Below are 26,204 nucleotides of genomic sequence, written 5' to 3'. Positions count from 1 at the left end.
TCTGCATGCTTCCAAAAAGGACTAAATTGTGCTTTATAGTCGTTACAGTCTTACATCAAATAAAGTTTTCTTTGAAAGTGTGAATGTTGTTGAACAGTGTTAAAACACAATAAAATAAATTCTTGTGACAGTAAATACAGGTCTTCAATAAATATGATAGCTCTTTTTAATTTTTGTAAGGCTAATTGTGTAAAATTTTATATGTTAATTAAATTTTCATAATTAAATATGGTTTATTTTGATTGGGCTTCTGGTGTTTTTTCTTTTTTTAAAGGAGCATGGTTTTTTAGTTCTGGTTAAATTGCAACTACCCTGGGATGAGCCACAGTTTTCGTGGGGCTGAGCTCTGCACCTGATGCTTTTTTGTGTTGATTTAAATCATCCTTTCGCTTGTAAAGTCTTGGACGTGTATAATAAATATTTCTAGATCATCTGTCTAAGCCTCACAAACTGTGTGCGAGAAGGAGATTTTGCATGGTGGTGGGTTGAACGATATGACGAATAGTGGCACATGTTGATTGCAGCTTGGTTGGTAGGTTTGTATTTGTTGTTGGCAGTTTCCAACAGTTAAAATGCAGTGCACATGCATATAGTCAGTGTGCATCTGGAGCAAGTGTCTAGGATTCATTTGTGTAATCATATGTAAGTTATTAGCAGCCTCTTCTCATTTTTAACTTATTTCCACCTTGGAATTTCACTATCATAAAAACTTTTAGCTGTGATTAAATATAGGCATAAAGTAAATGTATTGGCAAATATAGAAGATTATGGCACCTAAAAATAACAAAAACTGTCAAATAGTAAATGTAACAACAGTTGGTGAATATTTGACAGTAGTATTTTTGAGTTCATCCAGAGGGTCTCCAAAACAAGCAAAACCTCTTTTTAGTATGAAAAAACTACTCTATGTAACTAAATAAAAATTAAGGAAATAGGAGGTGACAATATGTAGCAACAGAATAAAACCCAAAGGGAAGAAGAGACATAGGTCTATCAACGAAATGATTGACATAGGTATAATTATTTGAATATGGAACTGGTGTATGCCTAATGACAAATTTGATAAAAAATATTTAGATGTGGTTGAATAGTTACCACTTCTGAAATATTCAAGAATACTTTCTGCAACTTGATAAAACTGTTAGCAGGTAACTTCTCTGCAGAGCCACTAAATGGCACTCCCATGACACAAATTTTAAGTGTAGTGGGCACAAAAAGCTATGTATCTAATCCAGATATCTCTCTTGGACTACTACTAGTTTCAGTTCTAAGGCATCTTAAAATTGGCCTAAACTTTTGTATAATACACACAAAATTTTGCAGCCTACCACTGAAAGTCTCCTAAAACTTTCAATTTTTGTATCTTGAGCTCAAATTTTTCCCAGTGAAGTTTTATTATAGAGACAAGTATGTGCAAAATTTTATTCGGGTTGTAAGTGGTGAGATGAGGCTGATTCATAAAACTGATCCACTTAATGTGAAAGGGTCCTGTTAAGCTTTATTGTGGGTTTAATATTCTACAAGTGGCAGCTTTTGTCAGTTTGACTGCTTAGGAAACCTTTTAGCAGTATTTCCCACTGCCTGCATTGCACTCAGTATATTGAAGGTGCAACTGTATAGGATTGAACTACTGACTGAGAAATACTACTGTTAGACATACAAAGTGAAATGGTAACAATCAGAATGTCATTTGTACGTGCACTTGGTACTGGTGTGACTCTGCACAACAGAACTCAATTTTTGTAATAAAAGGGAAAGTTGTAGAGAATTCATTGTAATCTGAAAGTTATTCCATGTATTTTTAAAATATCCTTGATCTTCAGAGAGCTATCCATTATTTTTGCTTTACCGTATTGTACAGGGTTATTATAGTTAAAGCTATACTTTCAAAATGCTGTAGGAATAATACCACTGGTCAGGATGGTGTCAAATTGCAACAGAATATTATTGAAGAAGGGGGAAACGTATAGCAGAAGAAAATAAAAAATAGTGTGAAAATTGATCAATAGATGGTGCTTTATGTGTCAGGATATGTAAATGAAAACACGCTAGGTACATGGCTTTTCCTCCTTTCCCACGTGTGACAGTCACTATGACTGTCTCAATGCAGGATCGCACTCTGCTTGTAAAGCTGTATTACAAGAATGATGAATGTGCAAACGTCGATCTGCAGAAGTTCTGGACACTGAAGGGTTTGATAAAAGGCGTTGGTCCGATGATTGCCGTGGGTCTGGAGAAAATTGTTCGAAAATTTGAAAAGATGGGTTCTTTTGGTGTGCAACCTGGTAGAGGGAGGAAACAAATTAATTCTATGTCAATGGAAGCAGCCACAGCAATCCAGAAGGAGATGAGTGGTGGTGTGCAAATGTGTAGTGCACGGAGAATTGCCCGAACATTGGACATACACGTGAGCACGGTGTGTAAAATCCTACGAAACATCCTTCTTTGCTATCCATTCAAAATTACCCAGGTGCATGAGTTGCTTCCTGTTGACCTGCCAGCAAGAGAGACCTTTACTTTAGAATTTCTTGCTCGAATTGAAGTGGACAATGATTGGCTGTGGAAGATTTTGTGGACAGAGAAGCCCACTTCCATTTAACAGGATATGTCAATACACAGAATTGTTGAATATGGGCAATGGAAAATCCACACGCAAATCAAACAGTACCACTTCGTCCTGAAAAGGTCACTGTGTGGTTTGGGTTTATGGCATCATTTATAATAAGGCCATATTTTCTTGAAGAGACAGGTGCTTCTGGTCCTGTTACCTGTACCGTCACTGGTAAGCACTATGAGTGTCTTTTGCACAATCACGCCATTCCAGCTCTCCAACAGTGTGGATGGGATCATTTTTATGCAAGATGGCACACCTCTGCACATTGCAAATCCAGTTAAGCAGCTGCTGAAGCGCCATTTTGGAAATGATAGAATTATTGTTGTTGTTGTGGTCTTCAGTCCTGAGATTGGTTTGATGCAGCTCTCCATGCTACTCTATCCTGTGCAAGCTTCTTCATCTCCCAGTACCTACTGCAACCTACATCCTTCTGAATCAGTTTAGTGTATTCATCTCTTGGTCTCCCTCTAAGATTTTTACCCTCCACGCTGCCCTCCAATGCTAAATTGGTGATCCCTTGATGCCTCAGAACATGTCCTACCAACCGATCCTTTCTTCTAGTCAAGTTGTGCCACAAATTTCTCTTCTCCCCAATTCAATTCAATACCTCCTCATTATTTATGTGATCTACCCATCTAATCTTCAGCATTCTTCTGTAGCACCACATTTCAAAAGCTTCTATTCTCTTCTTGTCCAAACTATTTATCGTCCATGTTTCACTTCCATACATGGCTACACTCCATACAAATACTTTCAGAAACGACTTCCTGACACTTAAATCTATACTCTATGTTAACAAATTTCTCTTCTTCGGAAACACTTTCCTTGCCATTGCCAGTCTACATTTTATATCCTCTCTACCTTGATCATCATCAGTTATTTTGCTCCCCAAATAGCAAAACTCCTTTACTACTTTAAGTGTCTCATTTCCCAATCTAATTCCCTCAGAATCACCCGACTTAATTCGACTACATTTCATTATCCTCGTTTCGCTTTTGTTAATGTTTATCAGCTGCAATTTCGCTACAGCCTGGTCGTCCCAATCATTTGATCTTAATACATTTGACTTCTGGCTGTGGGGCTATCAGAAAGATGTTGTGTTCGGTGTTCCGATTGCAAACTTGGCTGCACTGAAGGATGCATTGCGCAACACTTACTGAACGTGACCCCGGAAACTCTCCGATCAGTTGTGGAACATATGTCTCTCGATTTCAACTTGTTGCAGAAAACGGTGGACAGCATATTGAACATGTTTTGTGCCAGTCTCATGGAAATTCATAATCTAATTTGATTTTGATTGATGCTTTTCATGCGGTTTTTGGCTTCAGGACAATTAAAAACTGATTTTTCCCCTCCAATGTAATATGACCTTTCGGTGGTGGATGGGCGTACGTAACTAACAGCATCGCACCAGTACACCCATGCACACTAAGTAGTAGAGTTTGTTTAACGTTAAATGTAAACTGTAGGCATTGTTGTATGATTCATTTGTCACTTGTAGTCGACCACTGTTAAATTATGATGCTTACAGAGCCATCTATTGCTGCATTTTGTAACTGTTTATTTGTCTTATGCCATACGTTTTCCCCCTTCTCCAATAATAGTCTGTTGCAATTTGATGTCATTCTGACCAGTGGTGTTATTTCTACAACGGCTTGAATGTTTAATTTTAATTATAATCACCTTGTATGTGTCCCAAGAATAAATCACTTTTAAATAAAACTTTGTTGGCCGTATTTGGTTATTTTTTTTTAATAACTGATTGTGGTCTTGCACTGCATGGTAACTACCAAAATATAGTATTAAAGAAGGAGAAGACTGAAGAAATCCAACATGTGCTCATGAAAGAATTTTTTGTATTAAAATGAGTGAGTGACAGTGACAGCCCTAAAGAATCTGATCGTGTTTATGATAAAGGAAAATGGCATATCTCTTGATGCTGTCTTTACATCAACTCAGAGGTGTAATTTACAGTTTGCATGAACTTTAAGGTGTTGCCACAAGAGCCAATAAATTAACAAAATGTATCATACAAAGAATGCCAACATAACATAATAGGCTAGTTAAAAATATCTTCTCATCAAGTGTTTGCAGCAAAAAACACACAGAAAACGTGGTGAAATGTATGAGCTTTCAGAGCCAGTGGCCTCCCCAGGGGGCTCACCACCATTTGGCGGGTTTGTGCTTGTCTACCATGGGGCCCCAGCCTTTGCAGCATCATTTCACTTCCATGCTGCATGTCTATCCTCTTGCTATTTTTTTTCCCCTCCCTTGGGGAACATGTCGGGGGTGCTATTGGGAATGTTCCGCATTGTCCATCGCTGACATAAGAACAGTTTCACCACTGTTTTTCGCTCCCTTTTCCTTTTTCTGTTTACCTTCTCCTATCCTTCCACCATTTTGAATTTGAGGTTTCCCCCCCTCTTCCTCCCTGTGTGCTTCTGAAGGCCGACCCACGCATCTTGACATATAACAGGTGACATGGTAACACGTAATTCCCAGCCCCAGCTCAACAGGTAGGGTTCACGTGTAGCCCCTGGTACAGGCCATGCGCAGGGTGGGGTGATTGCCTGAGTTGCTACCTTCCCAAATTGCAGATTGATCCCTCTGTCAGGTGTTTGGGAGGTGTGAACAATCACCTAATGTGGGTGTGCCTCTTCTGAAGGTGGGCCACCAGGGAAGGAGTGTGCCACCAGAGATGCTGGCAATCATGGGGATTTTCTCGCAATGAGCCAATCATCTTCATAGTCAATGGCTACAAAATGTAAATGGAGTGAGGCTAACAATTCAAAGACCCTCCCAGCTGCACTACGGTTCCTCGTGATTTCACGTACTGAAGACGGTCAGTCTTTTGCTACGGTAAATCAGTTTATTATTCAGAAAGGTGTTGATGCAATTGCTGCCCCTGTGAAATCTTGCTCTTGTTTATGCAATGGCATGTTGCTTTTGGAGACTACTTCTGATTCTCAAGCACAACAACTGCTTGCAGCTTTGCTCCTCCGTGGCTATCCTGTTGTGTTGAGGCCCAGAGAACTCTGAATTCTTCCCATGGTGTTATTTACACTAGGCCGCTCAAAGGTCTGACCGTGGCCGAAATCCTATTGTACCTATCTGATCAGGGTGTTACTGCTGTCCATCGGGTGATGTAAAATGTCGATTCCTTCTTAGTGTCCACATGCACTCTTTTTCTCACCTTTGATAGAGTGGTGCTTCCGTCCAAGATCAAAGCAGGCTATGAAATTATCACAGTTCGACCATACATTCTGACCCTGATGCGCTTCTACCGGTGTCACCCTCAAATGTCACACCCGGCCAAATGTATAACCTGTGGTAGGGGTGTGCACGAGGGCGATTGTCCACCTCTTTCTCTCCGTTATATCAACTGCAGTGGTGACCATGCTGTGATGAAGCAAGCTGGGATATTTTTTTACTTGCCCTCTTGTTTTGCCATCTGCCTCCTTAAAATTCGTTTTTCTTTTTTGACTAATTACTATTAACAGACGTGAGTATGTATGGTAAGACAGAGATTTAGGAACCAGGTTTTAAATTGTAAGACATTTCCAGGGCAGATGTGGATTCTGAACGCAATCTATTGGTTATGAACTGTAGATTAAAACTGAAGAAACTGCAAAAAGGTGGGAATTTAAAGAGATGGGACCTGGATAAACTGACTAAACCAGAGGTTGTACAGTTTCAGGAAGAGCATAAGGGAACAATTGACAGGAATGGAGGAAAAAATACAGTAGAGAAAGAATGGGTAGCTTTGAGGGATGAAGTAGTGAAGGCAGCAGAGCATCAAGTGAGTAAAAAGATGAGGACTTGTAGAAATCCTTGGGTAACAGAAGAAATATTGAATTTAATTGATGAAAGGAGAAAATATAAAAATGCAGTAAATGAAGCAGGCAAAAAGGAATACAAACGTCTCAAAAATGAGATCGACAGGAAGTGCAAAATGGCTAAGCAGGGATGGGTAGAGGACAAATGCAAGGATGTAGAGGCTTATCTCACTAGGGTAAGATAGATATTGCCTTCAGGAAAATTAAAGATACCTTTGGAGAAAAGAGAACCACTTGTATGAATATCAAGAGCTCAGATGGAAACCCAGTTCTAAGCAAAGAAGGCAAAGCAGAAAGGTGGAAGGAGTGTATAGAGGGTCTACACAAGGGCGATGTACTTGAGGACAATATTATGGAAATGGAAGAGGATGTAGATGAAGATGAAATGGGAGATATGATACTGTGTGAAGAGTTTGACAGGGCACTGAAAGACCTGAGTCGAAACAAGGCCCCAGGAGTAGGCAACATTCCATTAGAACTACTGACAGCCTTGGGAGAGCCAGTCCTGACAAAACTCTGCCATCTGGGGTGAGCAAGATGTATGAGACAGGTGAAATACCCTCAGACTTCAAGAAGAATATAATAATTCCAATCCCAAAGAAAGCAGGTGTTGACAGATGTGAAAATTACCGAACTATCAGTTTACTAAGTCACGGGTGTAAAGTACTAACACGAATTCTTTACAGACGAATGGAAAAACTAGTAGAAGCCGACATCGGGGAAGATCAGTTTGGAAACTGTAGATGTATTGGAACACGTGAGGCAATACTGACCCTAAGGCTTATCTTAAAAGATAAATTAGGGAAAGGCAAACCTACGTTTCTAGCATTTGTAGACTTAGAGAAAGCTTTTGACAATGTTGACTGGAATACTCTCTTTCAAATTCTAAAGGTGGCAGGGGTAAAATACAGGGAGCGAAAGGCTATTTACAATTTGTACAGAAACCAGATGGCAGTTATAAGAGTCGAGGGGCATGAAAGGGAAGCAGTGGTTGGGAAGGGAGTGAGACAGGGTTGTAGCCTATCCCCGATGTTATTAAATCTGTATATCGAGCAAGCAGTAAAGGAAACAAAAGAAAAATTCGGAGTAGGTATTAAAGTCCATGGAGAAGAAATAAAAACGTTGAGGTTCGCCGATGACATTGTAATTCTGTCAGAGACAGCAAAGGACTTGGAAGAGCAGTTGAATGGAATGGATAATGTCTTGAAAGGAGGATATAAGACGAACATCAACAAAAGCAAAACGAGGATGATGGAATGTAGTCGAATTAAACTGGGTGATGCTGAGGGAATTACATTAGGAAATGAGACACTTAAAGTAGTAAAGGAGTTTTGCTATTTGGGGAGCAAAATAACTGATGATGGTCGAAGTAGAGAGGATATAAAATGTAGACTGGCAATGGCAAGGAAAGTGTTTCTGAAGAAGAGAAATTTGTTAACATCGAGTATAGATTTAAGGGTCAGGAAGTAGTTTCTGAAAGTATTTGTATGGAGTGTAGCCATGTATGGAAGTGAAACATGGACGATAAATAGTTTGGACAAGAAGAGAATAGAAGCTTCTGAAATGTGGTGCTACAGAAGAATGCTGAAGATTAGATGGGTAGATCACATAAATAATGAGGAGGTATTGAATTGAATTGGGGAGAAGAGAAATTTGTGGCACAACTTGACTAGAAGAAAGGATCGGTTGGTAGGACATGTTCTGAGGCATCAAGGGATCACAAATTTAGCATTGGAGGGCAGTGTGGAGGGTAAAAATCTTAGAGGGAGACCAAGAGATGAATACACTAAACAGATTCAGAAGGATGTAGGTTGCAGTAGGCACTGGGAGATGAAGAAGCTTGCACAGGATAGAGTAGCATGGAGAGCTGCATCAAACCAGTCTCAGGACTGAAGACCACAACAACAAAAAACAATACGTGAGGTTTTCCGTGATTTCCCTAAATCGCTCCAGGCAAATGCCGGGATGGTTCCTCTGAAAGGGCACGGCCGACTTCCTTCCCCATCCTTCCCTAATCCGATGAGACCGATGATCACGCTGTCTGGTCTCCTTCCCCAAAACCAACCAACAATACGTGAGTACAACCTGCATTTTCATAAAAGAGAAAGGTTGGGTCTCAGTTTTAAAGAATATAACAACAGATCTAATTTTGTGCTTAACTTTTTGTATGTAATTGATTTTCAAATTTAGTTTGAATATTACTAGTTACTATCTACTATTAGTTATAGGGTGAAATCAGCAATTGTTTCATAACTTAAATTCTACTGTTGACTTATAAACAAATTTAAATGCTGTACTGATTATAAACATTTGAAAGATGAAATACTAGGAATCTTAAAGTATCTATTTGGCTCTCTTCGGAAACATGTTTGCAAAACCAGCCCTTCATTAATTCCAAAGTAATTAACAGTTTTGTCCAAAGTATTGTCTGCATACTAATATTTGTTAATTTCATGATTTAAACAAATAATTCGGCCTGACTCTTGTAGTAGAAGAAACTGTTAAAAGGAACGAGTTTTTTGATGTATTCCGTTAATTTAATGAGCTAAGTAATTGTAACTTCTGAAAATTTAATTTTGAACAATGTTTAGTTTCACTGCCTATTATTGTGAGGATATATAAGGGTCCGAATGTTGGTCACGAGACAGTCAGTCCACGGCTGAGTCTCAGACGAGAAACCTATGTTGGTTAGATCAACAACAATGCGTCCATGAAATAAGTGTAACACTATTAGGCTGTGTGTTGAAACAATGACAGTGTCTGTTCCATACGTACCATTCTATTCTTCAAGAACTGTGAACTCTCTGGTTAGGTTTCTACTGGTGATAGATGTTCAATAGTAAACTATTGTAGCAGTATGAGGAGGTTTGTCTACAAACTATTAATGAGTCTTATGGAAAGTTAAAACAGTATTGAACTGGCCATATTAAATATATATATGGGGGGTGGGGGTTGTGAAAAGTGAAAGTAAACAACTGTGAATTGGAAATGTGCACCTGTCAGCTACATTATTTAAAGTAGTCAGAGTTGTACTTCCACACCCCATTTTTCAGCCAGTATCTCAGTGCAGTACGTTGACACGGAGAAACAAAGAATGCAAACAGTCACAACGCCATCTCATTTCGAGATTGTCCCGTGTATCTCGATGAGTGGGCTTCTCAGGAGATCTGGGTAAAAGAAAAAGTTCCTTGCCCGGTCGCTTGCAAGTTATTGGCTAGTCGCAAACACTGTGTTATACCATCTGGCACTTGCAGTGCTGTTCTTGGTACTTCTTGCTCCATAAAGGACATGACCACGCAGACATGTGACTTCAAATTCAGCTCTGGGGTTTTGAAGCCGCCCATTGTCAAGGTAGCATCGCTGTCCCCTTGTCCCGCTGTGCAACAAGCCATCAAACTCTTACCTCAAGGGGCGATGCCACACGCTGCGCAACCAGCAGGCTGGAAACGACAGAAGGAGTTCTTCTGTGAAGACTTCTTACGTCCCTCCAGCCAACCAACACCTGAGTCTTCCTCTGCTAACCATAAAGGTTCGAAGCAGTCCATCAAAAGGCGAACGGTATTCTTCTTCACAGACTTGAAGAGCCTCTTTGACAGTGTTGCTACATGATACCTTCGCACAGCCGGCCTTCCTGTCGCTGGTGCATGCCACCAACCATTTTTCTGCATTGGACTCTGCATACTGACAGCACAAGAGAGCAGATGCTTCTGTGGACCTCATGGAGCAGCATCCTCCTGCCTCTGTGTCCTGTAGCTGCGAGTCTTCGAAGGCTGTCACTCAGCAGTCACCGAGGTGACACCTCTTTATTTTTTCCTCATCATGATTCTCCTCCAATGGAATATTTGCAACCTTCGATCGAACAAAGAGGATTTACGGCTGCTTTTAGAATTGCGGCGTCCCCATGTACTCTTCCTTCAGAAAGCAAAATTGCATCCTCATGACCACGTTGATCTTTCACATTTCTTCCCAGTCTGTTTTGACCTTCCCCTTGAGGCCAGCATTCTACCTCATGATGGAGTCATACTGCTCATATGGGACGACGTTCATAGTCAAACCATCTACCTGACTACCTGCCTTCAAGCTGTTTCATTTATCCTTTTCCTCCCTCACGTGACATTTTTCCTTTGTACCATTTATATCCTTCCGTCATTCGATGTCACCAGGGCAGGCTTCCTCCCACATATTTGGCAGCTACCTCACCCATTTCTGCTGCTCGGCGATTTTAATGTGCACCATCCCGTTTGGGGTTCTCCCAGAACCTGTCAGAGTGGTGCCCTCTTGGCTGACCTTCTCCATCAACTTAACTACTTCTACCTTAACACAGGAGCACCCATACTCCTTTTCGATTTGACTCACACCTATTACCATTTAGACCTATCCTTCTGCACTGCCCAGCTTGCCCATCTTCTTGAGTGATCCGTTCTTTCTGAGACCTACTCAAGTGATCATTTTCCATGCGCTATCTGTTTGCTGACGCCTATCCCACCTGCGTGCACACCCAAAAGGCAGCTTACTAAGGCCGACTGGCAGCTTTACTCCTCCCTGGCGACCTTCGAAGAACAAGATTTCCCCAGTTATGATAACCAGTTAGAATATCTTAAAAACGTTATCCTTACCACTGCAGAATGTTCCATTCCTAGCACTTCCTCTTTACCATGCAGTGTCCCAGTCCCTTGGTGGACTGAGGCATACCATGACGCAATTTGCGGCCGAAGATGTGCTCTCCATGTTTTTAACAGTCATTCTACGGTGGCAAACTGCATTCATTATAAACAGATGTGTGCACAATGTCGTTGCATTATTGGAAATAGCAAAAAAACTTGCTGGATTTCATTCACTAGTTCTTTTAAGAGTTCCCCCGCATCCTCCGTCTCGTGGGCCAACCTCCGATGGCTCTCTGGAACCACAATCCATTCCCCAATTTCTGGTCTCACAGCAGCAGACAATGTCATCATGGACACAATTGCTATCTCCAACACCTTGGGCCACTATTTTGTGGAAATTGCGGGCTCTTTCAACTATCACCCTGCCTTCCTCCATTGAAAATGAGCAGAGAAGGCTCGGGCGATACTCTTCTCTTCTCAGAATCTGAGTGCTACAATGCCACCTTTACTATGAGGGAGCTAGATCATGCTCTCACTTCATCCCGATCCTCCGCCCCAGGGCCAGACACTATTAACAGTCAGATGTTGCCGAACAGTTCTCTTGAAGATAAGCACTTTCTGCTTACTTCGTACAACCGCATCTGGGCAGAGGGCACGTTTCGCAGATGCTGGCATGAAGTCACTGTCATACTCATACCTAAGACCGGTAATAACAACCACCTTCCTTCTAGCTATTGCCCTACCTCTCTCAGCAGCTGTGTTTGCAAGGTGCTGGAACATATCAGTCATGCCAGGCTGACATGGTGGCTCGAGTCTCACAATTTACTAACCACTGCACAGTGTGGATTTAGAGTGCGCCGTTCTGCAGTTGACTACCTTGTCACTTTGTCCACCCATCTCATTAATGGTTTCCTGTGGAAATCCAAGACTGTGGCCATGTTTTTCGATTTGGAGAAGGCCTTCAACACCTGCTGGAGAACTGGTATCCTCCGTACTCTCTACACATGGCGCCTTCCATGGCCGCCTGCCCTGTTTCATTTCATTGAGGAATTTTTAAAAGGGGGGGGGGGGGGGGGTTCTGCCTTGTCGGACACCTTTATCCAGGAAAACAGTGTGCCTCAGGGTTCCGTCCTGAGCGTCGTCCTTTTTGCTATCACTGTTAACCCTATAATGGCCTGTCTCCCACCAATCATAGCCAGCTACCTTTTTGTTGACGATTTTGCCATCCATTACAGTTCTCCATGGACCTGCCTCATTGAGTGACGTATTCAGCAGTGTCTCGATCGTCTTTACTCTTGGAGCATTGACAATGGCTATAGTTTTTCTGCTGACAAAACCACTTTGTATGAATTTCTGGTGATGCAGTTGGTTTTCCCCACAATCTTTAGATATTGGGCCTGTTGCCCTTCTGTTCGTTGAAATTGTGAAATTCCTGGAGCTCATTCTCGATAGGAAACTCTTCTGGTCCTCCCATGTGTCTTACCTGGTAGCCTGCTGTACGCGGTCCCTCTTTGTCTTATGTGTTCTCAATGGTGCTTCCTGGGGTGCAGAACGGACCACCCTCATCTGTTTGTACTGGTCCCTTGTCCGTTCGAAACTAGACTATGGGTGCTTTGTTTATGCATTTGCACATCCGCCCCTCTTACGCCATCTGAACACTATCCACCATCGTGGCATCTGTTTGACCACTGGTGCCTTTTATATCTCCTCAACAGGTATGCATGCTGTTTTGTCTCCCCTGCGTGGTTACCTATCCTATACCTCCTTCAACGATGACTCCTTTGATCACCAGTATGGGGTGTATCCCTCTTCCCTGTTATCTCCTGGAGTCCGCTTTTGGCTCTTGCTTCAGCTGTTTAACTTCACACTGCCTGTAACTTTCCCGGTGGGTGTGGACCCTCACCACCTTGGCTTCGTGCGGCGGCCCATGTTCATTCACCTTGGCCTTCATTCACTTCCTAAGGATACTACTCCAAGCTCACTCTATCACCTTCAATTTCATGACCTTTGCATGGAACTTCGCGATAGTACCTTTGTGTACACTGATGGCTTTCAGACTAACTGTGCTGTGAGGCATGTCTTCAACACTGGCACCAATGTTTTTTGATATCTTCTTCCAGCACACTGCTCAATATTTACAGCCGAGCTCACTCATCCCTTAGTGCAATGGGTCCAGGAAAACTGTCAATTGCTCACTCTTGCTGGGGCCACTGAGATGTTTATATGGATTCCCGGTCACGTTGGTCCGCCAGGAAACAAGGCTGCTGATGCTGCTGCCAAGACTGCAGGCCTCGTACCTGTGCCCACTAGTTCCTATGTTCCCTCTGATGATCTCTGTGCTGCCGTCTGTCAGGAGGTGGTGTCACTTCAGCATTGCCATTGGTCCTCCCTTCGTTGAAGTAATCTCAAGATTATTAAGACTCTCCCAGCAGCTTGGATTACCTCCTCTCAGCCCTCCCGCCAGGAGGAGGTCATTTCAACTAGGTTGTCTTTTTAGCCATTGTTATTTATTAAGTGGCACTCCCCCACCACTTTGTACAAATTGTGCCCAAGTTTTAACTGTCAGCCATTTCCTGACAGAATGCCCATTTTTTAACCATTTACATTCCCACTTGGGTTTGCCATAAGAGTTATCGTTCGTTTTAGCAAATGACGCAATGATTGTTGACTGCATTTTACTTTTTGTTGGTTGTAGCAGTATGGCAAAGGCCATTTAATTTTTAGTTCTGGACCTCCGTTTCTGTATGGTGTCTTTTATAGCCCTTTCTCCACATCCCTGTTTTTAGCTGTCTTCTCTTCTGTCAACTGGGATTGACATAAAGTAGTTTTTTAACTGCTCACTGTCTTAGTATTCTGTAGTTTTGATTTCGGTGTGTAAGCTCCAGTTGGTTTTGCACAGGAAAAGTACTGGTGAGGTTTAGGAAATGGGAAGAGTTACAGAAAAGTCACCCAGAACCCAGTGTCAGAAGAAACTTACTGAACAGGGTGAGGAGGAAAGACTGATTGTTGGTGCCTGAACTGGACAAGATTTGAAAACCTGAGAACTTAGAAGGTGGAAAAAAGGTGTAAGATAAGGTAATAACCAAGGAAAAAAAAACAATAGAGGCAGGAAGCTAAGTGCATTCTGTGGTAGACAGATGAGAGGGGTGGAGAAAAATCGACAGGTCAGAAAATGACAAAGGAATAGTGGTTGAAAAGAAATGCTGAGACCAATGAAATTAATGTAAATTTAAGGTAGCTATGATGTGAGGACAAAGCACATGTCATAAAACTGATTGCCACCTGCAGAGTTCTGAGAAACGGTGTCAGGAGTAAGGATACAGAGGGCACTTATAGTGATATAAGCACTGGGGTCATGATTGTCATGTTATTGAGCATGCTCGACAAAGGTTTTGTGTGTTACCAGTCTACACCCTGTCTCTGTGTCCATTAATTGTAACCATAACTCAGTAGTAGTCATACCAGCATAGAAGGTTGGATAGTGTTTACATGACAGGTCATTTCACATATGGCTCTCCCTTTGATGATGTGTATTTTGCAGTTACAGGGGTGTTGTATGTAGGTGATGGAAGGAGGATGCATGTGCAAGCCTTACAGTGGGGATGGTCACAGGGGTAAGAGCTATAGGGCAGGGAAGTGGGTGTGGAAGGACCATAGGGTCTGATCAGGTTATTGTGGGGGGAGGGGGGGGGGGGCTAAAAGCTAATCTAGATGATATGGAGAAAATGTTGACAGAATTGAATGGACCTCATTTCAGAGCATGACTTAGGAAGTGGTAGCCCTTTCTAAGTAGCTGATTAATACATTCAAGACCAAGACAGAACTGAGTGACAAGAGGCATATTTCTAAGTTGTTTTCTGGAGGGCTGTGAAGGCTGAGGTGTGAATGGTGGTGTATTGCTGTGAAGTGTCTGCATCTGAGCAAATAAGTTTGCCTCAAACACAAGACTGTGTGGGACAGAACTTTCACATTAAACCTACAAATAAACAACAGTACTTACATTATGACATTTGTACGCTTGCTGACACTCAGTACTGCCCTGATCTTTAATGTATTAACTAGCTGCTTTGATAGGGCAATGACTTCCTAAAATCATGCCTTGAAATAAGGCACATTCTGTCAATATTTTGCTCACCTCGCCTAGAATAGCTTTTCGTTGCTCCCCTCTCCTTGCCAGCTTCAATCTGTGCAGTATCCTGGCCAGACACTACACTCTTTCTGCACCCCATTTTCCTACCCTATGGTTCTTTACCAAGTGACTGTCCTTCCTGTAAGACTTGCCATATGCACCCTCCAACCACCACCTACACCAGCCCTGTAACTGGCAAAATATATGTCAAAAGGGAGAGCCACCGGTGAAACCACGCATTGCATAGCAGCTGTTATGTAAACACTGTCCAGAGTTTCCCAGTACTTTGGAAGTAGGAACCGGCCTTGCAAGATGTGCTTGGTTCTGGCCACCTAACTGGCTTAAATTTCCTTTATGTTCTCAGCATTCCTGTTCAATAACTATTCCTTTTCATTGCTCCTTTCTTATTTTCCAACCTGTCCATTTTCCTCCGCCCTACTCATCTGTCTGCCACAGAATGCACTTAGCTTTTCACTCGTATTGGCTTTTTCAGTAATCTCTTTTTGGTTGTGATCCTATCTTCCACCTTTTAATTTCTCACAAGCTCCTGAACCAGGGTTCTGAGCAACTTTTCCATAAGTCTTCTCATTTTCTATAGCTCACCAGTTCTTTCCCGTCAACCCTTCTGTCTGGAGGAGTCACAGTCCCAAAAGCTTGTTCATTTCCACTTGTTTTTTCGTTTCTTTTTTCCCTGTCACATGAGGAGTAGCTTTCTTTATCCTGTTATATTATACTTTTATACATGGAGCTATTTGTGTTGAAGAATGTCTACAGGATTGTTCAAAAGCAGTAAGTCTGACAACTAGAGTACTAAGTTAATCAGTTGCTTATTTTGTGTGGATGAAATAGTGCAAAAGAAATTTGGGGTAAATCATGCATTCTGTTTGAACATAAAATCAAATATCATGTAAACAAATTAAAAATTTTGTCCCAAGTGTGATGAAATGGAATGTATTAGCATAGATGTGGCAAAACTACCAAAGTTTCTTGTAGATATATCTGGTGCATAAACTGTTATGACTGAAAGAACACAGACTGGATCACTGATACATGTTTATTACACACACCACAAAAATCCAGGTCCAGTTCACAAACCAAAGTCCATTCTCATAAACGATGTCAGGTAGTCTGGCCAAGCATAGACAGTAATTGATCGAATATACCAAAACTGCTAGTCCATGATTTGGAGCATGGTTGTAGCTCTGTCATTGGCATAGGTAACAGCATAGTGCAGCGAAGCGAGGTGAATTGGCTGTAGTGGCCTGTGTACTTCTTTAAATAAGGATGCTTCGCATTTGTGTGAGCACGGTGATGGCCGAAGGTGAGACTCACTTCCAGATCACAATGATTTATCCTATATTGGATGTATCAAAGTTGGCCTGTCTGGCCAGCCAGCAATCCTTCCCAACACGCTGTGGCTAGTGTTGTTGTTGTTGCTGCTACCAATCTTTTTGGTAGAGTGGCTGATGTAGCCATAGCCGGACACGGTGCTGCCACTGGTTGGATTGTTTTGAATCTTATATCCTGCTACGATGTGAAGTGGTGGTCATCACATAAACAAAACACGAAGAAAATACATTCCCCAAAACGATTTCATTTAATCTACATTTGGCAAGGAATGTATTATGTTAGCTTTAAAAATCTTTGGAACATAATAACATAGGAAAAATGGAGTTTTAATTTATTCAATGATACATGCTGTATTATTGAACTGTGGGAACAAAATAGGACAACTACAACTCTTGTTCAGTCCAATGGAAGAAAAATTCAAGTAAATGTGCCAAACCAAAGAAAATGTTTCATCTAATAAATGCAAACAACTAGGTCAGTGGACAGTTCTGAAGCACTACTGTTCAGCCAAAATTGTGAGTAGAAATGCTATATTTACTTAATGTGTCTGGGACATATAAACTTGCAAGCACATTGACACAAGTAAATCGTATGATTAAAAAATATTTCCAAGAGAATAGCTGTCAACCTATAGGGCTAAAAGAATGTATTATGTTATTGTTTTGTATTGAATAAGATGCATAAGAAATCTTTCAACTAACTGCCATTACTGGTAAATCAATCCAAGCATATGCAATGGATTAGTAAGGGCAGAATTTGACTAAAGTTTATGGTGGTCTATCAGTGTGCTGTGTTAAGTAGACCAGATATCAGTCACAAGTTCTTAACCAAATGAGATCCGTATGCTGGAAAACACTAATTTCTCACAATGTATGGATTTCCCCTACTTCTCTTTTTGTGTCGGCCAAAGATTGACAGTTTGTGTGTGTGTGTGTGTGTGTGTGTGTGTGTGTGTGTGTGTGTGTGTGTGTGTGTGTGTATAGTACTTTTCAGTGTTATGAAAAAGTTGCGACTCACCATCTAGTGGAGATGCTGAGTCGCAGATAGGCTCAACAGAAAGACTGTCACAGATAAAGCTTTCGGCCCATAAGGCCATCATCAAAAATAAATGACGTGTGTGTGTGTGGTCTATTTTTGACAAAGGCCTTGCGGCCTGAAAGCATTATTTGTGACAGTCTTTTCATTGTGCATATCTGCAACTCAGCATCTCCCCTATATGGTGAGTGGCAACTTTCCTTTTCATAATTTTGTTACATTCCATCCTGGATTTTCCATTATAGTACTTTTCACACATTTATTATATTGAAACATTTATTGATGAGTTCTGTTTGAAATACAAAATCATGGTTGTGGTGACAGACTAATCTGCAGCAGAGCCTGAGGTCAAAGTTAGATTGAAAGGTTACAGTTTGCTTATGAGTTTTTGAAGCCAACAAATATGATTCTGAAATCTTGTTTGTTTTAAGGACTGGTGTGCAGTGTATCCTGAATTGTATGTTAGGTATGGAGTTGCTAGCTGTATTTGCCATGAGCAAAGCTTAATTAAATGAATTTGTATAATTATTCTGAGTAATGATTACTATGGGTCGTCCTTGTGTTGTGGTATAGTCTGCAGGTTGTAACATAAACTGTGATTTCAGCTAGCTCAATCAACATGCACATTGCCTTGTGCTGGTTTTGTATGATGGGGAAGGAGCTTATTCAGACCTGTGGTGACTGCCTTTGCATTCACAGAGCATCTCTAACCTTGATTAAGAAAATTATATATAAAAACAAAGATGAGGTGACTTACCGAACAAAAGCGCTGGCAGGTCGATAGACACACAAACAAACACAAACATACACACAAAATTCAAGCTTTCGCAACAAACTGGTGCCTCATCAGGAAAGAGGGAAGGAGAGGGGAAGACGAAAGGAAGTGGGTTTTAAAGGAGAGGGTAAGGAGTCATTCCAATCCCGGGAGCGGAAAGACTTACCTTAGGGGGAAAAAAGGACAGGTATACACTCGCACACACGCACACATCCATCCACACATACAGACACAAGCAGACATTAAGAAAACATAGAGTTGTGTATGCAAGCTTATGAAGTACGTGTCTGATCTAAATTGGCCTATTTGTTTTAAACGTGTTGAGTCATACTGAAAAACAAATACTGTGTGAGGGAGGGCCATAGGATTTAACAAAGAAGCTGGATCATTTTCAGTGTGAAATAAAACTTTCTCAGAAGAAGCTGCAGTGGAACCTTGGTTGATTCATTGGACAGTATATTTCCATGGTATGAATGATGAATACCCTTTGTTGAGAACAAAGCTTCCAGTTTTGAAACGGAAGATAAATTTTTTAGGTAGGCTCCACAAAAGATTATTGGCAAATAGAGATACAGATGGGGAAAAATGGCAGAAAAGCTGAAATTATTTATGAGAAAGGAATATGCTTTCAAATTATGGCTGCAATATTTGAAATAAGTATGGAAAGAATGGGAGGTCTATTATGTACTTTAACAAGACTTACGTGAACTCATTATGAACTGCATGTTCTTGTAGTGCTGATAAGAACAAAGGCATCATGCACCACTTTCAAAGGTAAAATGAACTGTCATTGTGAATGCTGGTGGTGCTAGGTGTTCATACCAAATGAATTATTAATAATTAAGTACAGGGTGAGAATTTGTGATTTTCCTTTTCATAGTATTGAAGATAATTCATCGCCTAACTTTTACTCTCAGAATGACGAAATAATTAATTTCATGAAGTTGTATACAAAGCAGAACTGTGCTCTTTTCTTAAATAAGCAGAAGAAGATTTAGAACATTTAAAATTGATGTTACCCATGCCAAATATGAGCTATCAAATCGTAGGTCATCTCTGTACCATCCAAATTTAAGTTCACTCCATCTACTCTGTGCTACAATGAAACACTATTTACAGAAGAAGAATATTACTTTCATCTTGTATGGTATAATTAAAATAGAAAAAGAATGGTTTTGTGTTATGAGTTTAAAGAGGATTATCTGTTAGTTGAACAAACAATTGACAAGTGTACAAGCCAGTTCCACTGAGAGCAAAAGTAATAATGTAAGCATAAGTGATATTGGAAGTGACTTATAAGGTGCCGACAATAGCTGTTTACAATATCGTCATCTAAGTGTCCTTAGTCCCCTCCTACAGTCCTACAGGTGTGTGCAGCCTGACACAGTAATATATTTTAAGGTGATTAGCAGTATGGGACTCACTCACACTTCCAGTCCCCATGCACTGTTTTCCATGAAGTGTAGCTCACATTTCGTGTAACACCTCACCAACTACATCTACATCTACATCCATACTCCGCAAGCCACCTGACGGTGTGTGGTGGAGGGTACCCTGAGTACCTCTATCAGTTCTCCCTTCTATTCCAGTCTCGTATTGTACGTGGAAAGAAGGATTGTCGGTATGCTTCTGTGTGGGCTCTAATCTCTCTGATTTTATCCTCATGGTCTCTTCGCGAGATATACCTAGGAGGGAGCAATATACTGCTTGACTCTTCGGTGAAGGTGTGTTCTCGAAACTTTAACAAAAGCCCGTACCGAGCTACTGAGTGTCTCTCCTGCAGAGTCTTTCACGATTACTAAATGATCCTGTAACGAAGCGCGCCGCTCTCCGTTGGATCTTCTCTAACTCTTCTATCAACCCTATCTGGTACGGATCCCACACTGGTGAGCAGTATTCAAGCAGTGGGCGAACAAGCGTACTGTAACCTACTTCCTCTGTTTTCGGATTGCATTTCCTTAGGATTCTTCCAATGAATCTCAGTCTGGTATCTGCTTTACCGACGATCAACTTTATATGATCGTTCCATTTTAAATCACTCCTAAAGCGTACTCCCAGATAATTTATGGAATTAACTGCTTCCAGTTGCTGACCTGCTATTTTGTAGCTAAATCTATCTTTCTATGTATTCGCAGCACATTACACTTGTCTACATTGAGATTCAATTGCCATTCCCTGCACCATGCGTCAATTCGCTGCAGATCCTCCTGCATTTCAGTACAATTGTCCATTGTTACAACCTCTCGATACACCACAGCATCATCTGCAAAAAGCCTCAGTGAACTTCCGATGTCATCCACTAGGTCATTTATGTATATTGTGAATAGCAACGGTCCTATGACACTCCCCTGCGGCACTCCTGAAATCACTCTTACTTTGGAAGACTTCTCTCCATTGAGTATGACATGCTGCATTCTGTTATCTAGGAACTCCTATCCAATCACACAATTGGTCTGATAGTCCATATGCTCTTACTTTGTTCATTAAATGACTGTGGGGAACTTTATCGAACGCCTTGCGGGAGTCAAGAAACACAGCATCTACCTGTGAACCCGTGTCTATGGCCCTCTGAGTCTCGTGGACGAATAGCGCGAGCTGGGTTTCACATGACTATTTTTTTGAAACCCATGCTGATTCCTACAGAGTAGATTTCTAGTCTCCAGAAAAGTCATTATACTCTAACATAATACGTGTTCCAAAATTCTACAACTGATCGACGTTAGAGATATAGGTCTATAGTTCTGCACATCTGTTCGACGTCCCTTCTTGAAAACGGGGATGACCTGTGCCCTTTTCCAATCCTTTGGAACACTACGCTCTTCTAGAGACCTACGGTACACCACTGCAAGAAGGGGGGCAAGTTCCTTCGCGTACTCTGTGTAAAATCGAACTGGTATCCCATCAGGTCTAGCGGCTTTCCTCTTTTGAGCGATTTTAATTGTTTCTCTATCCCTCTGTCGTCTATTTTGATATCTACCATTTTGTCATCTGTGCGACAATCTAGAGAAGGAACTACAGTGCAGTCTTCCTCTGTGAAACAGCTTTGGAAAAAGACATTTAATATTTTGGCCTTTAATCTGTCATCCTCTGTTTCAGTACCATTTTGGTCACAGAGTGTCTGGACATTTTGTTTTGATCCACCTACTGTTTTGACACAAGACCGAAATTACTTAGGATTTTCTGCCAAGCCAGTACATAGAACTTTACTTTTGAATTCATTGAACGCCTCTCGCATAGCCCTCCTCACACTACATTTCGCTTCGTGTAATTTTTGTTTGTCTGCAAGGCTTTGGCTATGTTTATGTTTGCTGTGAAGTTCCCTTTGCTTCCGCAGCAGTTTCCTAACTTGGTTGTTGTACCACGGTGGCTATTTTCCATCTCTTACGATCTTGCTTGGCACATACTCATCTAATGCATATTGTACGATGGTTTTGAACTTTGTCCACTGATCCTCAACACTATCTGTACTTGAGACAAAACTTTTGTGTTGAGCCGTCAGGTACTCTGTAATCTGCTTTTTGTCACTTTTGCTAAACAGAAAAATCTTCCTACCTTTTTTAATATTTCTATTTACGGCTGAAATCATCGATGCCGTAACCGCTTTATGATCGCTGATTCCCTGTTCTGCGTTAACTGTTTCAAATAGTTCGGGTCTGTTTGTCACCAGAAGGTCTAATATGTTATCGCCACGAGTCGGTTCTCTGTTTAACTGCTCAAGGTAGTTTTCAGAAAAAGCACTTAAAAAAATTTCACTGGATTCTTTGTCCCTGCCAACCGTTATGAACGTTTGAGTCTCCCAGTCTATACCCGGCAAATTAAAATCTCCACCCAGAACTATAACATGGTGGGGAAATCTACTCGAAATATTTTCCAAATTATCCTACAGGTGCTCAGCCACAGCAGCTGCTGAGCCAGGGGGCCTATAGAGAAATCCAATTACCATGTCTGAGCCTGCTTTAACTGTGACCTTCACCCAAATCATTTCCTAAGTGTTTGTTTATTTTGGAGGAGGGGGGGGGGGGGAGATTAGATTATGATTTTATTACATTCTGACTGCTAGCAACTCAAGAAATTGTTTTCCCATTAGTAACAAACATTTATTTTTCCTACAATCAAAAGAAAATTGTCTCATTAGTATGACCTTGGCTGCCCATAATCTGCCTTCTGAATTCCCATGATTTATTGTAACAGGTATTAACATATTGGACAACCTCTCGTAAACTTTTGCCCACAATTGTTTGTTTCGTAATATGTTTTAAATCCTATTTCAGTGAGTTCTGCGGAATTTTCTTTTTGAAACAAGTAAGTGTATGATGAACTTGAGCAAGTTCTAAATGAAGCTCAGAGCAGAGGATACATTTTTAAATATCTAAATGTGATGGAGGTAAATAATACAGGGCGAGTCACCGAAATGGTACACTTTGTTGGCTACTGTCCTAAGATGTAGACATGCTCGCACCATCTAATATGTCTGATGAGACCCACATAGTATGCCATTCAGTTCAGTATGGAATGTTGGCCAGTGCAAGTGCATACTGAGGCAGTGGAGGAATTCTGTTGTGGCAGAGTATTGTGGCTGTCCAATTTGATGTGGAGGAGACCAGCATTTTCATGTTCCAGACAGAAGGACAATATCCAGGTGGATAAAACAGTGTGGTGAGACAGGTTCTGTAACCAGTGCGAAACATGATGGAGTTGAAGAGGTAATTCGAATGCCGGAAAATATCTGATGAGTTCATACAGCTCTGCAACAAAACCCCCAGCAGTTTGTCCATCACCATTGCAGAACATTATAAAGCCCTTGCAAGTCTTTGCAGAGGATGAAGAAACAGTTTTTAAAATTTCATCCTTATAAACTGCAAGTGGCTCAACAGTTACAACTGACAGATAAAGTGAGTGATTGCAATTTGTGCACAACATTACTGGACAGAATTAACAGGGACAACCGCTGGCCTGCAGGTGTCAGTTTTGTGTGGTGTGTGTCCATGAATAACAATTTCTTCATCTCACAACTGCAGAGACATTGGTTTTAGATGTGACATGGTTTCAGAAAGATGAGGCTGTAGCTATTAAAGGTAATTTCAGTGTAAAGTATGTGATATAAGCTTGTGACTGGACTGTTGACCTTCCCCCAGGAAAGATTTCTGCTACTGATTTGATAGCAGTGTGTGTGTGGTGCTGGGATTGTCATGGAGGAAATGGAATGAGGGAAAATCTCCATCCCTATCTGGGATTGAACGCAGGACTTCAGGATCATAAGAATTTCAGAGTATTGCAGTGTCATTGGGTTGTTCATTAAAAAGCTGCAGCTGATAAGAAGTACTTTAACTTAAAGCTCAATTCAGTGCTATTTGAAGTTCATTAAATGAAGCTTTCTGAGATGTTGATCCTTCAAAATCTTCATGTGAATATAATTTTTTAGAGTTAAATATTTGAAGCTTAACTACATGGTGCAGCCACATTAATGTTACTGCTGCCTATGTTAGATGTCAGCATGCAGTAAACAATCACAGATGGCAAGTGGCAGCACTAGCAGTGGAGCATATGTAAAGCATGTTGGGAAGATGTGGAAAACAGTTCAGTCATTGTCATAATGGGGAAACAGAGCGATTTTTGTGACATCCGAAATGTGGAAGCACTTTTGAAACAGTGAAGTTTGTAAACTGTTCATGTGCCACTTTAAAAAGTATACTGTGCATGGCAAAATGGCGCTATGCAAAACTGCTGCTGAGATGACTGTGGTGCATCGCAAGCCGTAGATGACATGGATGAATGATGGCTGCAGAGATGTGTGTAACTGTTTAGCAACTCACTGCCCAGATAAACCAAGGGGCTACCAACAATGTCTCGTCAACAACCGTTCAGCAGTGTTGCTGTGTATGGGCTTCTGCATCAGGCACCTGGTTCATACACCCATGCTTACTGCTGTTTGTCAGCAACAAAGACTGGAATTTACGTGCTAGTACTGCAAATGGATGTCCACTGAGTGGCGACTGGTGCCCTTCTCAGGTGACGGATTGACAGTTGGCCATTAGTGTATAGGGTGTGAAAAGTCTGAAAGCAAAATACCGTTCAAGTGTTGTCAGAAGGGTTGAGGTTGGAGGAAGGAGTGTTATGGTCTGGTGAATGGTTTCATGACATTTCCTGGGTGATCTCGTTATTCTGGAATGCACAGTGGAGCAACATAAAGTATGCATCTATCCCTGGGGCCATGTCCACTCCTACATGCAATTTATTTTTCTTCTGCATGTTGACATCTGCCAGCAGGACAATGCAACATGTCACACAGTGTACATGCATAGTTCGAAGAGCACCAGGATAAGTTTGCCATACCCTTATGGCCACCACAGTCCCTTGATTTAAACCCAATCAAGAGTGGGACCACGTTGATCGGGCTGTTCGTGCCAGGGATCCTAAGCCAAGAAGCCTAGCACAGCTGGCCACTGCAGTGTAGTCGGTACTTTCCAGAACCTCATTGACACTCTTCCTGTACATCTTGCAGTGGTCTTTGCTGCAAAAGATGGTTATTCAGGCTTTTTACAGGTGCTTACATTAATGTGACTGGACAGTGTAAATATGTAACAACCAGAAGGTTTTGAAGAAGTGTGTGCCAAAAATGAGCCTTTGTCAACTGAAGTAAACACTTTATTGCTGTAACAAACATTTTCTGTGAGTCATAAAGAAATTGGGTTTTCAAAGGCAGACCCTGCTTTTTTTTTATTGCAAATCATTGTGAAAAGGGAGTCTATGTGGCAGTGAACTTCATTGATGGCTTAATTTTTAGTTGTTTTTTCTAACAGTTTATAACAAGAAAGTGATGAAACAAAAGTGAAGCTTGACAGTTTCCTTGGCATAAAAATAAAACAATATGAACGGAGAATTATGAAATACATTGAGATTTGTGTAACTTTTGTGATATGAATGAACAGAAAAACATCCGTCTGATGGATCTACAGAGGCACTTTGCTTGCTTTCCAATAGTACCACTATTTTGCCTGTTTTTATTTTACTTTGATGGAGCATCAGATGGAATAATCTCAGTTTCCAAAAGGCACATGTCATGTGTACTATTTTTGATGCTCTTAGGCTTTTTACCGCCAGCAGTTTTAATAAGTCTATCTACTTTCTTTGTTTTTTAATGGAGGGTGACTTTTTTTTCTGCTTATCATTTGTTTTTTCTTTTATAGTTTGATGGAGCAACATCAGATACTGGACACAGCCGGCGTGGTACACGCAGTGGCATTCCGACTTCACCTATAGCAGGAGCTCCAGAAGAAGATGATATCCTGAGCCTAAGCCCTCCTGCCTCCCCATCTCCTCCTGCCAAACGCCCATGTACAGCTCCAGATCCAGCAAATATCAAGAGAGAAGCTCCAGATATTGTTGAGGTGTGTGTGTGCCTTTGTTGGCAGACTTTTTTTTAATGATATAAAGAAAATTATACACTTTCAGAGTTACACAATGAAATCACCTTCTGTTTTAAGTGGAAAATAACAAAGTCGACTGAATGTGTCTGTGACGAAAATTTCCATATAGAAGTAAAATTTCATAGAGAGAATTAAGATGAATAACAATGTCTAATCAGTAAACTGGCCACAGTATAGTGGAGAACATAATAAGTTTGATAGGAACCTCTGAAAACATAGGTTTTTCAGGTTTTTGATATTCCATACAAGTCAACTGGTTTTATTATGAAGTAACTGAAATGCTGGCAATGAGTAAACTGCTATTGTGAGTTACGGTGAAGTAAAGTGGAGTGGAATCACTGGAGCAAGCCAATGTTTTTATGTTAATATTCATATTGTACATTTGTGATATGAACATGATAATGGAAAATGTTGTGTGGAATAAAGATAATGCA

General features: G+C 41.1%; 1 protein-coding gene across 4 annotated transcripts in view; it reads left to right on the top strand.

Annotated features, from left to right (window-relative positions):
• The window catches only part of LOC124799192 (protein abrupt-like), a 252,710-nt gene that overhangs the window by 24,631 nt on the left and 201,875 nt on the right, over positions 1-26,204 (top strand). For all 4 annotated transcript variants that reach the window (XM_047262751.1, XM_047262737.1, XM_047262729.1 and 1 more), the window contains exon 4: positions 25,531-25,731. In XM_047262751.1, coding sequence (XP_047118707.1) covers positions 25,531-25,731 — 201 coding nt within the window. The remainder of the gene's footprint in view (positions 1-25,530; positions 25,732-26,204) is intronic.

This window comes from Schistocerca piceifrons, chromosome 1 (genome assembly GCF_021461385.2).
Source record: "Schistocerca piceifrons isolate TAMUIC-IGC-003096 chromosome 1, iqSchPice1.1, whole genome shotgun sequence".
NCBI classification, from domain to species: domain Eukaryota; kingdom Metazoa; phylum Arthropoda; class Insecta; order Orthoptera; family Acrididae; genus Schistocerca; species Schistocerca piceifrons.
This window is presented reverse-complemented; position numbering and strand designations above follow the sequence as displayed.